The following is a 16,455-nucleotide window of genomic DNA, read 5'->3' as shown; positions in this document are numbered from 1 at the left end:
GCTGTCTCCTTTTCTCCTCCAATGGTCCACCACTTTCCACATCTTTCCCAGCACGTGCTACCTCTAATGTATCGCACCTTATCCGCGATTTCTTTCCCAGCCACTTCGTCATCTCTTTATCCACAACAGAGGTCAAAGGCTGAGTAAACACGTCTGAAGGATGACCAACAGGGTTCTGCGCCTTCATTTTTCTCTCCTTTACCTCATTGTATTGTCTTCATTTCCGTCGTTCTCTCCCTCCTCTTGAGCTCGCGGTCTCTGCAGCCAGAGGTTAAACCGAGCATTAGCCCGAATGGCCCGTTTTAAATCGCTGATTGCACATCATTGCTATCAACATTTAATCATGGCCTCAGTCTCATCCCCGCACGCCCACAGCTGACTTAACAGGCTCTGACACGGAACAATCGCCACACTCAGCTTGTATCTCATCAGCGATGGAGCCTTGAGATCCAACTCATTAAGGAAAGGGCTAACGAATGCAGGGTGACAGGTGCTGAAGGAGACAACGTCGTTTAAAAAAAGTCGCTAGTCGCGAGCCGCTGGAACTGGTGTTGTTGTACACTGGCGCTTGAAAGGGTAAATTAGCAATGCATTCATTATGTCCTCATGAAAGCGATGTCAAGTCGCTGTGCGCAAGTGTTGAGGCCAGTTGGGTTTCAATTAGAGAGAATGCTATGAAGAGTTAATGGGAATTAACACAGAGTATGTGCTGCTAATGAATCAGGCAGCCTTTTGGTGGGCAACAAATGGCAAACAGTGTCTGACTCAAGCAGCCTGCAATCGCCTGCTTCTTCGGGGTGTCGTGAGGCATACAAATGACCCGAACGGCAATGAACAATAGTTGATGTCTTTGCAATGAAATTAGCATATTAATCAAACACAACAGGGGACTAGTTCTCATTGAGGTAACTGCACTCTCCATGGTGATTGGTTTTAAATTTCATGCTACCTGCCTGGGCCTTGTGATCAAAAGTTATGGGCTGTCAGAGTTTTCCTTATAAATCACACTATTGGGCCTACCAAAAGTCTTTCTGCCATATTTCACATGGGGCCCAAAAAAAAGTAGCCTACCATTTGTTGAAGGCTGCATCTGAAATCGCATATCAATCTGAGTGGGTTGTTTTGAATAAGAAATTACTTTGCCACTGCTAAAAAAGTATGTTTATACTGTTGTATGAATGCAATCTGGACATTCTACATTCGCCATGTTGTCCTTATCATGTGACCTACCACACGATAATGCGTCGCTTTACTGCCATTTGGCAAATTCCAATTGGAAGTGACTTCCCAGCAAGCAATTTTGTGTTTAAAAGACGTCTAATAGCCGTCCAACACAGCCTAGACGTCAAGGCTAGAACAAGGCAAAATTTGGGCTGTCAGTGAAAATTTGATAGACGTTTAAACCATAGCCCAAGAATAAACTAGTCATCAATTAGATAAAGAAATGAAATGAGTGAAGAAATTAAACCAAACACTTTGTAATCACTGTTTACTTTGCTTACATGATGGAATATCATACATCTCACAAGTTATTTTGGCAAAAACGACATGTAACCAAATTCATTATTTTGGCTAGAAGTCGGTTACTCATAGCCGGACTATATCGGGTCTACTATAGTTAACCTAGACGGTGAAATTACGACTTTTGCTTGCTGGGTAGTGAGCATCCCTATGCCCTACTCTCTGGCTGCGTCCGAAATAGCATATTCAAAATAAGTACCTACTCGAGAGGTGCAAAAAAAGGTACATCCAATATGGTATGTATGCAATCCAGACGTACTACATGCACCTTGTTGCCATTACCATGATGTGATTACAAACTTCACTGATTCACAAATCCTCTCTTTCCCCCACCCATACAATTCCATACAATGAAAATGCATGGTGATCACTGACTGTGAAGTTCAGCTGCAATTTTGCTTGGTTTATTTAAACAACAAACTAATATCAACAAAGTAATGTCCTTGCTTTAATATCTCTTCACATTTTGGAATACTTTTCATCCATTTTATGATACAAATTATTTTAGCTGTCAGGAATAATGAGTTTAAAGCCCGAGTCTAAATGGGTCCATATAATTACTTAAGTCAAATTCATTTTAATATAAAATATGAATCGACCAGCTCAAGAGCAGCCTTCGGCCAGATAAAATGAAATAATGTTCATTACCTATTTTAAATATTCAAAAGCCATACAATTTTTATTCATTACTTGTGTCATAATTGCCCCAGCCTCACAACCATAAAAGAATCCTATATAGCAGCGATGGTGTCATTCATGTTAACTTTTATCTGACAACTATGTTGAGAAATGTAAAGTTTTTTTGACAGCATTTAAATAGAACCATTAAAAATGCAGAAAAATCAAGAAAAAATACGAATATGAAAGTCTTTCAACGTCACACTTGTTAGAGAATTGTTCTGAGAATATCCTGAGCTTTCACTCCAGTTTGTTTGTGACTGGAAAAAAAAAATATCACATTATGTATTATTTATATTGCCCAGTCTACCAGACATATGGACAGAATGAGAGCATTTCAGAGGCACTAAAAGGCTTCTAAATTTGTATTTACCTAAAGTCTTGCTCTTAAAGTTTAGACAGGCTGATGTTTGTCTTGAGAGTCTGACATTTTCCCAGTTCAGGAGTTAAACCGCATCTTCTGAAGGTCTCTCAGATGGTAAATCAATAAGTGAATGCCAAACACTTTTTTGGCATTTGTTAATATCCACAAACTGCAGTATACATGTATTACACTGGAATTGTAGAACAAGGAAATTCTACAAAAGCAGTAGATTATACAGAAGCAATAATAATACCGATTACACAAAGACGCTTCACAACAGGAGCTTTGGCTTTTAGTTTATTAGACATCACAATGATCCATAAAACATAGAACAAGTTGCTTATGCATATAAAATAATCTCAGTAGGGAAAGAAATAAGATGCAAAAACAAACATTAGAAATAAAAATAATCACAATTCTCCCCATTAGGCGGTCTAAATAGTCGATGATTTACTTTTATCTCAGGCAAAACAAATCTGTCAGTAAAATGGCTGAAAACAAAGTAACAAAGGCACATCTGGCTTGACGATGACAGGGCAGCGCATAAGCGAACACGTGGCAGATATGATTTGTGATAATGAAGTATAAACAAACATATGGCAAATCAAGTGTGTTTGATTTTTGGTGGAGAGTCGATTTGATTAATGTCAAGAGTCGTTCTGTAACCAAAGACTAATTTTAGTGGGCCACTACTTTGTTAAAGAGATAATTCATTGCAAAATGGAAATCCTGTCAGCATTTACTCGCCCATGTGTCGTTCTAAACCTGTAAAGACTGACTTTTTTGTTGTTTTGGACCCCATTGGCCTTCATAGTATGGACAAAAACAGCGTTCTTCAAAATAAAAAGTCAGGTTTGGAACTACATGACGTTGAGTAAATGAGGACAGAATTGAATTTTTTGACTAAACAATCCCTTTAACATTCCTAAACTCCTTTGATTGTCCTTTTAAAATCAAAAATGACATTAAATAGTTTTACCAGGACTTTAATGTATGCGATCTACAGTATAGAAGACAGAAACGTAAAAAACCCCAAAAAACTTAAATACAGATAAGCAATAATTAAATTAAGTTTAAAAATGCAAACTTTAAAAAAAATGAAGTCACAGTTTAGAACACAGAAACCCTTATGAGTATAACATACAGTGATTGTCTAATACTGCACCATTGTAGCAAATGACGGTTGCGTGAAGACAGTCCATTTGCGCGTGATGATAACATAAGCGAACCCCAGATCTCATGCAGCATGCAGACGTATACATTCCCTTCATCAGAAACAGTGACGAGACCACAGCCCAGCTAACCCGAGATGACAGGTGAAAGATTGTCGTGTCATGTCAAGAATAACCGTTTTGCAAGAATCAGTAATTTGCGGTGTTGTCCAACAGGCCAGAAGATCAGGCAGTGAATGTGATCGATGATTAATCAAGAACAAAGGAGGGCTTGTTAATTCATCTAGGGGAACCGTACCGTTCATCCATTGATTTCGAATGGCACCTGCCCACCTATTCATCCATTCACCCATCTGAAGGTGAGCTTTGTGAATGTGCAAGTTTCCACTCCAGGTGACCATTAAAAAGCCATCCATTCATTCCCTTTATCACCTCTGTCACCTGTTAGCAAGTCTTTAGTTCATTGCATCACTATGGTTTTGATATGAGTTCTTTGGCACAATTACAACAATGTATTCAGACACTATGACACGAAGATCTATCGACAGCTTTAAGTGGATGTGCAAAAATTACATTCAAGAGTGAAAGACACAAACAGTGATGGAATTAGTTGCCATGCCATCCAAGAACCAGTGAAAAAGAAAAAAGACCATTAAAAAACGACTTCTGTAGTGTTCCTCATATATCTCTTAAAGGAATAGTTCACCAAAAATAAATTCATGTCTTTAAAAACTCTCTTTGTCTTTTCCATACAATGGAAGTAAATGGTGACCAAAGTGAACTTAAATCCCAGAATGTCGATAACACAAAGCCATCGAACAGCAGTGTGAACATTCTTGAAAATATCATTTTTGTTCTACAGAAGAAACAAATCATATGGAATTGCAACAACATGAAGGCGAGTAAATAATTTTTGGGTGAACTGTTCCTTTAAGGAGGTGTACATTTTCTCCTCTTCTTGCAAATCAAATTCTACTTTTTGAGAAGAATTATAGGAATAAGAGAGCGTTAATGATAACATTTGGCCAAACAAATACAACTGAAGCGTTGTGGCCATGCTCAAGAAAGTGATACACAGTGCATTTAAATATTAAAGACCACATAAAATCAATGGCTTTCAATATTAATATCTGTTAACTTTGAAACCAATAGCTATATGTCATGGTATACTCCTTAAAGTCTACAAAATTAAGTTTTTAGCAGATAAATACATTTAAAATGTACAATCTTTCTTTTGGAAAACAGATAAAAAATATTGATGACTCATCCTGCACTAAAAGTATTGTCCAATCAAATGCTCTCTAGGAGGAGAATGTCCCACCCTAAATTCAAACTAAACCCCATTGGCAATTTTAAAATGGGTGGGATCTTTTGTCTTTTGATCTTCTAAAATGTTCCAATAGGAAATGTCAGTACAGAAAGAAAATTGTGCTTGTCAAGAGATTTCACAAGGTCTTTAACATTAATGTTTCGCTTCAGAAGTGCAGAAAATGATCCAAACCTCCTGTCACCTTCAGCATCTCTATATGCGTATTGTGCTTCTTATGACCAGAAAATAGGGGAGGAAAAGTTGCGACAGGTGCCCACTGTTTTTAGGAAAGCAGCCAACCATGCCATGCAGATTATACAGTAACAAAATCCACACGTATCAATAAGTAAAACATCAGCATACGACTTTAGCAATACCCGTTAAAATAAATGTTAAATTTTTTTACACTTTTTCATTTTGCACCCCACTGGTATTTTTTTTTGGATTTGTTTGCATTTTTTCTTTTTTTGTTCTTCTTTTTTAATATTATATTTTTTTGACGCATGTTAGACTAGCTATATATATTATTTTCTTAACTTATTTACAGAACTTATTTGGTACTTTTCAAAAACAATGAACACGCCAAAGAATCAAAGAAACAAAAATAAGAAAATAATGCATACATCTGTTTTTAGCTGATATAATCGATCAAAATGACATCAAATATAAAATATAAAAATACATTTTTGCTGTATGTAAAATACATTGCATATACCACAAATTTTTCCCTTAACGCACAAAACCGACAGAAGCTAAAGCTTTAAAAGAGCACTACACCAAGATCGCAGAATAAAAATTTAGAAATCAGAAACATAAGCAAGATTTCACAGTATATGCAGTGTATTTTAAAATACTGAAAGCAAATTCTTATATTTAGACCTTTCAGGAAAATTAATGTTTGAAGTCAAACTGGTGCGACTATGCTTGCTTTTCACATAACCAGGATTAAAATATAACATAGTACCTCAAAACTAAATAACTACAATTCTCATGGTTTTGTTTTACCCATAGGCGTAATTTGCGGGTGGGACGGGTGGGACATGTCCCCACCACTTTTTGCCAGGGTCGATATTGTCCCCACCACTTTTTAAAACATCTCGCGGCACGAATGTACCAATTCTACAAATAAATAAAACATCTCCAGCAGTTAACTGGCAAAGCATTCATTTCGTTCGTTTTTTAAATAAGAGATGATCTAGCGCTGAAATGTGTTTTTTAAATCAAGTGATCAAAGTGCTCGTTGCCGCTGCGATCAGTGGCGCGGAAACAGTGTTTTTTCGTGTGGCTTCACTCGCGCGCTTCAATCCGTTGCGGATACTCTCTATTCGTTCTAGTGAAATCACAACATATAATGCACACAAACGTGTCCCTGCTTGATATACAACCACTGATGAACATAATCGTTTTTGATGAGGAAAAAAAAAACTATACGAGAAAAAAAAACTATACGAGTGCGGATTACAACCCAGAACCTTGACAAATAGGCGGATCTATGTAGTTATTCACACGAAAATTCTCGTACTGACAACATATATTAGGCTACATCTCATTAAACGACAAATGAAACCCCATGTAGCCTACTATTTAAATCGATTGCTGGACATCGTAATGTTATTGTACATATATCTGATTTAGCATTGTATTAGCAACCCCCACCCCACCTGTCCCACCCACTTTTTAAAACAAAGTTACGCCACTGCCGTTCATTTTTTAAAGTTTGCTTTTCTGAAGTACTAAGAACTTGTTGTCAAATTATTATTTGTCCAAAATCGGTCAAAAGTCTAATGAACACGGGTCCAAAAGATATCAATATGTTTCATGGACCATCCACAAAACCATGAGAATAGGTTCAAAGGTAATTTAGCCACTAAAAAAAATAAAGAAAAAAAGAAGACTTGCACCAGGCTGGGGTGGTTTTCAATGTGTGTGTGCCGAGCTGTGGACTTTAGCCTGCTCTGCTGTAATGGGCGTCCGCTGCTGGTTAGGACGGTGGCAGTGCAAATCGCAGGCACGGCCTACGTTCTTAGACCAACACGGGATGAGACACGAAACTTTCTTCACGGGCCATGTTAGCATGGCTAGCTTCAATATCATTCTGGTCAGCTGGTGCGTATGGTGGAAGAGTCTCATTGGTCGACTCATTATCAGGAGGGTGTCCCGAGCCGTCCCAGACATTGGGGGTGCCGCCGTTAGCGGGAGGGCCCATGTTGTCATCATCCAGATCCTGAAGCACATACAATAAAAGCATAAGTTAAATGCATAATCCTTCGAAAATAACATGTAATGAATTATACCATGGTTTATCTGAATACTTGATTCTGATTGGCTGGAAGGTGTGCATTAAAAGGATTGTTCACCCTAAAATGAATTAAGTTTAATTTACTCACCCTGGTGTTGTTCTAATGGCGTATGCCTTTCTTTCTTAAATTTAAATGGACCGCAGAATGAGATTTTTTTTTTTTAAATGTCCCTTTCGCACTCGTCCATATAATGGCAGTAAATAGCGGCCAGAATCAAGCTGTGGGTATACGATATGAAATGTAATGTAATGTATTATTTAACGAAAATCCTGACCTTGACCATTGGTCTTGTGCATGGCTACACGACGTGCACGTTCATGTGACTATAAGGATTTTTTTTAATCCTCCTTTTGTGGTACATTAATAAAAAAGAAGGGCATACGGCGTTAGAAAAACACCAGGGTGAGTCATTTATGACTTAATTTTCATTTAGGGTGAACTATTCCTTTAAAACCATTCCAAGACAGTTTAAATCACCATTCTATATTAATGCACTGTTACATGGAAGACACACAGAGATCAGAGATCGCGCTGCACACACACAGAAACTTGTCAATGCTGCCTGCGGCTTTTATTAATAAAATAGCTTTGCTGCTGAATCGATACATTATATTTCTCAGCAAAGAGGGATTAACATCACTGGTTTTGAAGCAATTAAACTCACAGCTTCGTTGTTAATAGAGAAAGACACTGCACAGATGCAGGTAATTCACACACGCATCACTCATCTCTCTCTCTCAATAATTAATTCAAACAAATGCTATAATTCATTCATTCAAATAAATGTAATCTTACACAATACTTTATCTTTCTGTGTCTGATTGAAAGCGGGCAAAATGCTTGATCTAATGATCCATAACTGACGAGAATAACCGTCATTGTTACCTATCCGGTCCAATAACGGCTAGCTGTGATTTCCACTTCACGTCAGGTGGTTCTTTGCCTCCACATGAATTAAAAGCATTAAATGCACAGCTAGCCATGGATGATCCCTTACTTAAAGAATAAAAAACAAAGAATAAAATTCCTCGCAAAATTATTTCAAACAGCTCCACTGATTATTAAGGCTGAGATGTAGTTTAGTCACGACACACACGTCTGGTTCAGACACATGTAACTAGCTGCACGTTCACACATTCACAATTCATTACAATCACTGAGGTGGTACTAATGCCAATTTAATAGATCCTCAATCGGTCATTAAGCATCAGTATAATAGCTGGAGAACAGAAGCACACATTCTTATTTATTAGAATTAATTTATACCGAATGAAGATTCATCTGATAAAACGATTTGATAGAACACTTCACCTCCTGACTCTCAGTGAGCAAAAATTTAATTTAAAAGTGTTAATATGGTGTGATCGCTATCTCTTGCATGTACGTGTGTGAATCGGTGTCTGAATGATTGAAGCAAAAGTTGGTTTCTAATTATGTGAGGCGAATGTTCTTTTTTATGTCATAACATAAGGTAATGCCAGTTCACCCCTGGTCCTTTAACCCTTTTATAAAGGTCTGGACACAGAAAGGATATAAAAAGGGTTTTATTTCTCTTAGTGATTTTAGCTTGGCTACCAGGGATATGCGCCATAAATTGCCTTTAAAATTCTTTCATTTAAATTGATACAAGATGCAGAACTGAAATTTAAATGGAACTAAAATGACATTCAAAGAGCTGTAAATGTTATTTTTAATAATGCATTTTTATTCAGTTTAAATTACCCATAAATATGTGATCACAGAACATGTATTTCTAGAAAACAAATTCTAAAACAAATAATTCTAAAAAAGTAATAATAAATTAATGTTTTCTATATTTATATATGTAATGTAAAACATAATAATATGAATATTATTATTAAAATAATATAATTTAATAATACTAAAAGTTTAGAAAAACACTATTTCCAGCACAGTTTAGAATATATGTATTCTAACATAAATACACATGATTAATTACTTTAATGATGCACACAATTATTCCTCTGTTGTGTGCCTGTGTTGAATGTTATTGAAATGCACAATTGGGTGTGGCCAATTCCATTCAAATTTACAAATTAAATGGAGCCAATTCTTAAATTCTGAATAATGCCCAACCCTGTTGGCTAAATCACCTAAAATAACAAATACAGGCAGTTATTGAAAGCGCAAACTGAAGCCCTGGGGGCTTTATCACAAAAGGTACGTTTCTGAGTCTGGCCTTCATACACAGATCCGCTGTAGTAATTGGCTTTACGGTTATCATAGTTGATGAAATAACCAGCTCATCATATTAATCCACATAAAAGACCCTTTGGCAGTGTTAGCACATGCCACGCATCGCTATGAGTCACTAGCCTTCGCCGTTAGCATAAGAGTGTAAGCCGCCTGCTGCAAGACGGGGTGTCTTCAAGTCGGCATGAAACAGAAGTTGCAATAGTCTTTTCATTTCTTCCCTATTGTGACGTATATCCGAGTGGAATGACTTGATTTCGTCCTATGGAATCAGTGCCGGACGCTTCTGGGGGCCCTAAGCAAAATTTTGTGATTTTGTGACATACCTAAATGCCTCTGCAGATGCAACTTCTGAAAAGTTTGTGTGATAAAATCAAAATACCTTTCTAAAGTTGCTTTTTTAAATGTCTATTCAATGCTGTTGTCATCTAACACAATAATGACTTTAAATGATTAATTCACAATTAATTAATCTGCATTCTGCACATCGTGTAATTAGTTAGATACAAAATTTTAATTGCTTGACAGCCTATAGTCATTCAGAATGCCTGAAGTCATTCATTCCAACACCGTAAAAGGAGAAATGAGACGCCACCGAATGAGGGATGCTCATGGAATGGGATTCGCAGCTTTCAGCATTGCACATCAAAGTTTGGAAAAGGGATCTTACCGTAACGGGCTCGCCAGAGTTAGTTTCATAGTAGTATGTCTCGGGATTGCTGAGCGGCTGGGTTTCTGTGATGGCTGTGGCCTTGTCCTGAGGTTTATTCAGCTACAGAGGGACAAACACATGAGATGATGAGTTCAGCATGCACATTTTAGTGCAGACGAGTCTGAATCTTGCTCAACTGCCAACTTTTTAAAATAAATCTATTTTAATATATATTTATGAATGCAAAGCTGCATTTTCAGCATCATTCCTGCAGTCTTCAGTGTCACATGATCCTTCAGAAATAATTCTAATATGCTGATTTGCTGCTCAAGAAACATTTATTATCAATGTTGAAAAAAAAGTTGGATTTTTACAGGATTTGATGATGAATAGAATATTTTTTATATACTTTTTTAAATACATTATAAATGTATTTATTCTCACTTTTGATCACCTTGCTGAATAACAGTATGTTTATTCTTTCTTAAAAAAAATAAATAAATAAAAAAGTGACCCCAAACTTTTGAACAGTATTAAATTACCAGGTCTCAAAGGCTAATCTAAAGTTTTTACTGGTAAAAGGCAGTGTTCAGTGAAATAAGCTGCTAAAAATATAATAATATTTTACTGCAGCCGCTATTTTCAGCAAACATGAAGCGAGATCTCATAATCACATATTTTGAGGGTGCTGACAGCTGAATTAATCAGCTTTTTTAGGGCAGCCGAGATGAAAGATGCCTGTGATGTACAGGCTCATTTGCTCGTACGCACACACACATACACAAACATGTATGCACACACAAATTTATCTCCACCCACACGTTCTACATTAAGCTTCAATCAATACACATTACCCCCATGTTAACCCTTTCTTTCTCGACCGTAACCCGAGGGCAACATTAGCAATTCTCATTCTCTTCGCTCGGCTTGCTTTTACATACTTCACAATACAAATTTGTTTCAAATGTGGTCCAAAACCAACCAAGCGAACAGGAAATAATCGTTAACCGGGAAAAAAAAAATGCAATTACCCTATTTTGAGCAATACAAATTTTCCCTCGTCCCAATACGAAGTTTGTTCTTCAAAGGTTTAAATTCAAAGATCTTTTTTATGGTGGTTTATGTATATGTGTCTTCTCACCAGCTTTGATTTAATTGCCGCGCGTAGCCTGGAGAACTGTAAGTAATCTCAACATTGTGTAATGAAGAAAGCTCAATGCGTTGAGTTGAAAGAGAATGTTTGATGTGAGCGTTGAGAGGTGACTGATGGAAAAAATGTCCGCTCACCATTTCTGTTGAGCTGCCAGACTTCATCGGAGGAGGTGGCTTGTGTTTGGGGGGGCCTCTGGAAAAGTAATACAAGGAGATGTTAAGCAATAACCGTGGAGCGTATGCCATACCGCGAATGCACAAATTAAGATGAGTTGAGAATGAAAGAGATGAAAATAGCTTGGGTGTTCTAGCCAAGAGAGAAAGAGAGGGAAAAAAAGGATGTTTCACATGAATGTGTGATTGTGTTTGTGGGTGCGCGTTCACACTTACTCTCCGTTCTCGGTCCTCTGACGGCGTTTGTGGTACATGGCCACACCAGCGCCGATCAAACACAGAATCATTACGGCTGCAATGATGCCCCCGATAACTGGCCCAGCCGAGGTGACTTTTGGTAAAGGTTGATCTACAACAAGCAAGAGATGAATACAATTATCTTTTGAGTTTTTTTTGTTTTGTGTCCTATAGTACAAACCACCCATGTAAACAGATATAAGAGAATGAAGAATTTCATTTGCACTGCAAGACCTACTGACTGATTTTTATCATCTTATCAAATCATATCTGCATATGCTATCTGAGCCTGGACATATAGCCGACTGTGATTACACGTGAAAAGATCCGCTCCGTGTTCAGCGGGTCACACAGATGTTGGTCAGCACCACGCGGATCATTTCAGTAGCACGGTTCGATCCTCTTTTGGAGCATTTGGTTTTCCAAACAGCTTGTAACTACATGAAACAGGCTGTGGGACTATGAGGAAGGATTACTGTAATAGGTTTATGTCATTTGACATGCAGAGGCAGCGGATTTTAACATTTCTAAAATAAATACATTTAACAGCAAGTGCTCTTGTTCTTATCGCTCACCAGCGGTGGCACGTGTGTGCTTCCATGATGCACTGGTAGGCATTTCCATACGTTCATTAACCACCTGAATGCCAAGTGGGGATTTTAGACTGAATTCTGAGGACAAACAGATAGTTGATATCAGGGTTGTGTGCCATTCAGAACTGAATTGTTAATGAACTAGCCAATTCAGGAATTGAATTTGAATTGAATTTGGACTGTGGCAGCAAACATGAAGAAGAATTGTAATTCAAGATTGAATGTAAGGAAGTCGAATTAAAATGAATTGAAATTTAAAGTAATTCATAAATTAACTAGAAAAACTATTTTGTCAAAAGTTTGTCAAGACAGACTAAGAATATTAGCTTGATAAAGCCTTTGAAAGTTGTATAGGCCTTGAGAATGACAGACGGACAGACTGACAGACAGACAGAACAATAGATAGATAGATAGATAGACAGACAGACAGACAGAATGATAGATAGATAGAACTTTATTTTACAGTCCCGTTTCGCATGTACATGCTATATACTTACTGTAGTGATTACAATAAATTGGTAATAACTAGGTCCTAATCTTGAACCTACCCCTAAACCTAACCTTAACCCATGTAGTTACCTTATATTATTCTGTACTTTCTTGGTAAGTACACTGTAAGTACATTGAAAGTGGCCGTACAGTAAAATAAAGTGCAAACTTTTGCACAATCCTGTTTCAGATGTAGGTCAGATGACCACATACCAGATATAAACTGCACTAGATTTAAAACCACATTTGAAATTGGCCCAAATTGGATGTGTAAAGAGATGTCTATCAGCCTTTTTTCTGTTTCATCTCCATTGTGATGTCCACCATTAGTCCCCCGGACCAGTAATCCGGTTTGAGAACTAATACACCACAGCTCCTTATCTTTCCCTTCGCAGTTAGACATTTAAAGCTGGAGTGATAAGGTGCTTTGTAGTGCGGCTCAGTTTGATGAGGTATTCACAGGCAAAGCTTGCTGAGACTTGCTGCTGGGGTGGGTATGCTAAAATTAGTAAGCCCCACTGCTCTCAGAGCGATTGATGAGACAGAAGGGAAGTGAGAGAAAGAGATGAGAGATGGGTGAGACAGAGAGATATAGAAAGGGGGATTGCCATCACTGAATATTTTATTGAAACTTTGTCCATTGCTCTTGAAATGAGGTATGACAACTGGGAGAGGTAGGAGAGTTCAGTTGCGTTTGGACGGAAACAACAGTGCAGTAACGGCGGCTGTCCACCAGGATTGCCATTTTGTAAATTCCTAAATGCACATTTGATCTGCAAAGTCACAATGGTGATCTTTCTGTGAATTTCAGCTTTTTTTGGACGGATCAGATTAACTCTGTTTCCAGTGATTGTAAAGAAACAGATGTGCTCATTACTTGCACGCACATACACTTGTGGTCACACATACATTTTTAATATAAAACAGATTCTTGATGAAACCGGGCAGTAAGCCACAGAAATGCATGAAAGCTCACACACTGAGGACTTGTAGGGGGGCGAAAACAATATTGGACACTCTTAAAACACACCAGTCTTTCAACAGCAGCATCGAAGTGGAGAGATCAGATGAATGTTAGAAAAAAAGTCTTTATTTGATAAAAGCTGATAGCCACACAGCACGAAACCTTCAGCAATCATTTTTACCTGCTGTGGATATTAAACAAGAGCATTTATTATCAATGTCCTCCCGAGCGAGAGGGTTTTGCTCAGTGTGTGTGCATGTATCAGTGGGATTTATAGTATAGATCAGGCACCGAAAGCAACCTAAAACTTAATCTATAACAAATGTGTCTAAACAAATGGCTGTTGTATATCGTGCGATCCTGAATATATATCGCACGCTGTTCATCTGCTCACGGCTTAGACTAGCTTCTATTCCTCCGCATGTCTCCTCCGTTCTCACATTAGCAGTGCGTTTACTTGGCTGGGGTAAATTTCCTCTGAAGCTGCTTATTTTGGGTCGTAGCTCGTGCTGTGCCGATTGTTAGTTTGTTGAGTAGTGTCTCGCAACAAACAGCTTGCAATTAAATGAGAAACACTGAGGGACTTGAGGGAAGGGAACTTGAAAAATCCTTGCAATTTTAGTAGAATGAAGACTGTAGGAAGACAAGCTAAAAACAAAACAATATTGTAAATGAAATGATAATGATCACAGATAATAGTTTTGATGTAATCTGCCTTACTGAGACCTGGTTTAAACCAAATATTTCAGTCTTAATTAATCTACTCCATCAGGCTACTGTTATAAGCATGAGCCTCGTCTGATTGGTCATGGTGGAGGTGTTGCAACAATCTATAGAGATATTCTTAATGTTACTCAGAAAACAGGACACAGGTTTAATTCATTTGAAGTGCTTGCCTTGTACTAAATATTACACTTTCAGATAAGAAAAAAATCCCTGCTATCTCTTGCTCTGGCTACTGTGTATAGATCTCCAGGGCCCTATGTTGATTTTCTAAGAGAGTTTGCAGAGTGTCTGAGATTTTAACATTCACATGTTAGGAGTTGCGATTACAGACTAACTAAACTCTTTTGGGGTCAAGCAAAACGTCACCAGACCCGCTCTTCGTTTTATCATACACTTGATTTAATTATCTCATGGAACCAATCTTACTGATATAAATATTCAACCGCCAAGTTATGATGTCACTGATCACTACCTTGTAACATGCATTCTGCGTACTGCTGATATTTGTCATAGCACTCTGCTTTATCGACCAGGTAGAACAATTATCCCAACCACTATAGATGGATTCAAAAATAACCTGCCTGATCTGCCAGCAGTGTTCCCATAAACACAAATTAACTTGATGAAATGACAGAGTATGGGCACTATCTTCTCTAATACACCTCTAGCACCATGGTAAAACAGTTTACTCACACTCTCAAGAGAGAAACATTGAACCTAGAATGCGATACAAGAATCCAAGGTTTCTATTTAGTACAGTGGCTAGATTAACAAATAAACAGACGTCACCTTAACTGAATATTCCATCACAGTTTAGTAGTAATGACTTAATGAATTTCTTTACTGAGAAAATCGAATGCATCAGAAATACAATTGTAAATGTACAATCTTTGACAACCCCTATCAAAGCACTGAAACTGCACTCGTTAAAAGGACAAATGACTTCTAGCTTCTGACCAAGGCTGCATCTCAATACTAGTTTTACTTGATCTTAGTGCTGCGTTCGACACTATATAGTTTATCATACTCTTAGATCGACTACAAAATTATACTGGTATTCAGGGACAGACATTAGGGTGATTAAAATCTGACTGTTACAATTTGGTTTATTTAAACTGGGAATTATCCAAATTAACATTGTAAAACAAACAATTAACATTGTAAAACAAACAATTAACACTGTAAATCGAAATTATGGAGGGCCGCAAGGGTCTGCTTTAGGCCCTCTGCTATTTTCAAAATACATGCTGTTCTTGGTAGTATTATAAGAAAACATGGAATTAGTTCACACTGTTATGCCGATGATTATATATTTCATCACGACCAGATGAAATCTCTAAATAATCCTAGTTGACAGAGTGTGTTAAAGATATAAAATATTGGATGACCAGTAATTTCCTTCTATTAAATTCAGATAACAATCTCTTAGAATACAATTTTACTTTATCCTCTATAGTTAAAGAACTGGGTGTTATATTAGACAGCAACTTGTCTTTTGATAATCATATTTCAAATGTTACAAAAACAGCCTTCTTCCACCTCAGAAAAATCTCTAAGCTTCAGAACATATTAACCGTTTATGATGCAGAAAAGCTGGTTCATGCATTCATGATCTCTAGACTGAAATATACACTACAAGCTGGTTGTCCTCCATCCTCAATAAATAAACTACAGTTAATTTTAAAATGCAGCTTGCTAGAGTTCTTACCAGGTCAAGAAAACATGATCATATAACACCAATTTTATCATCTCTACACTGGTGACCTATTAAGTTCTGTATCGATTACAAAGTATTGCTACTGACCTATAAGGACCTTAATGGTTCAACTCCTACGTGTGTAACCAATCTTCTATCACCCTAAAATCCATTACGCTCTTTCAGGTCACAAAACTCTGAACTTTTGGTATGT

At 37.4% G+C, this 16,455-nt stretch overlaps 1 protein-coding gene across 2 annotated transcripts in view; it reads right to left on the bottom strand.

The window, feature by feature from the left end:
* Positions 1-2,847: 2,847 nt before the first annotated feature.
* Positions 2,848-16,455, bottom strand: part of pvrl2l (PVR cell adhesion molecule related 2 like) — a 145,774-nt gene continuing 132,166 nt past the window's right edge. The window contains exons 7-11 of one of the 2 annotated variants that reach the window (XM_082186232.1): positions 12,349-12,444; positions 11,753-11,885; positions 11,498-11,555; positions 10,229-10,330; positions 2,848-7,268 (exon numbers count right to left, since the gene is read on the bottom strand). In XM_082186232.1, coding sequence (XP_082042358.1) covers positions 7,068-7,268; positions 10,229-10,330; positions 11,498-11,555; positions 11,753-11,885; positions 12,349-12,444 — 590 coding nt within the window. In that variant the 3' untranslated portion in view covers positions 2,848-7,067. The remainder of the gene's footprint in view (positions 7,269-10,228; positions 10,331-11,497; positions 11,556-11,752; positions 11,886-12,348; positions 12,445-16,455) is intronic. The other variant, XM_082186234.1, reaches the window with a different exon arrangement.

This window comes from Leuciscus leuciscus (assembly GCF_965113295.1).
Source record: "Leuciscus leuciscus genome assembly, chromosome: 12".
NCBI lineage: Eukaryota > Metazoa > Chordata > Actinopteri > Cypriniformes > Leuciscidae > Leuciscus > Leuciscus leuciscus.
The sequence above is the reverse complement of the archived record's forward strand: the minus strand, read 5'-3'. Positions and strand labels throughout refer to the sequence as shown.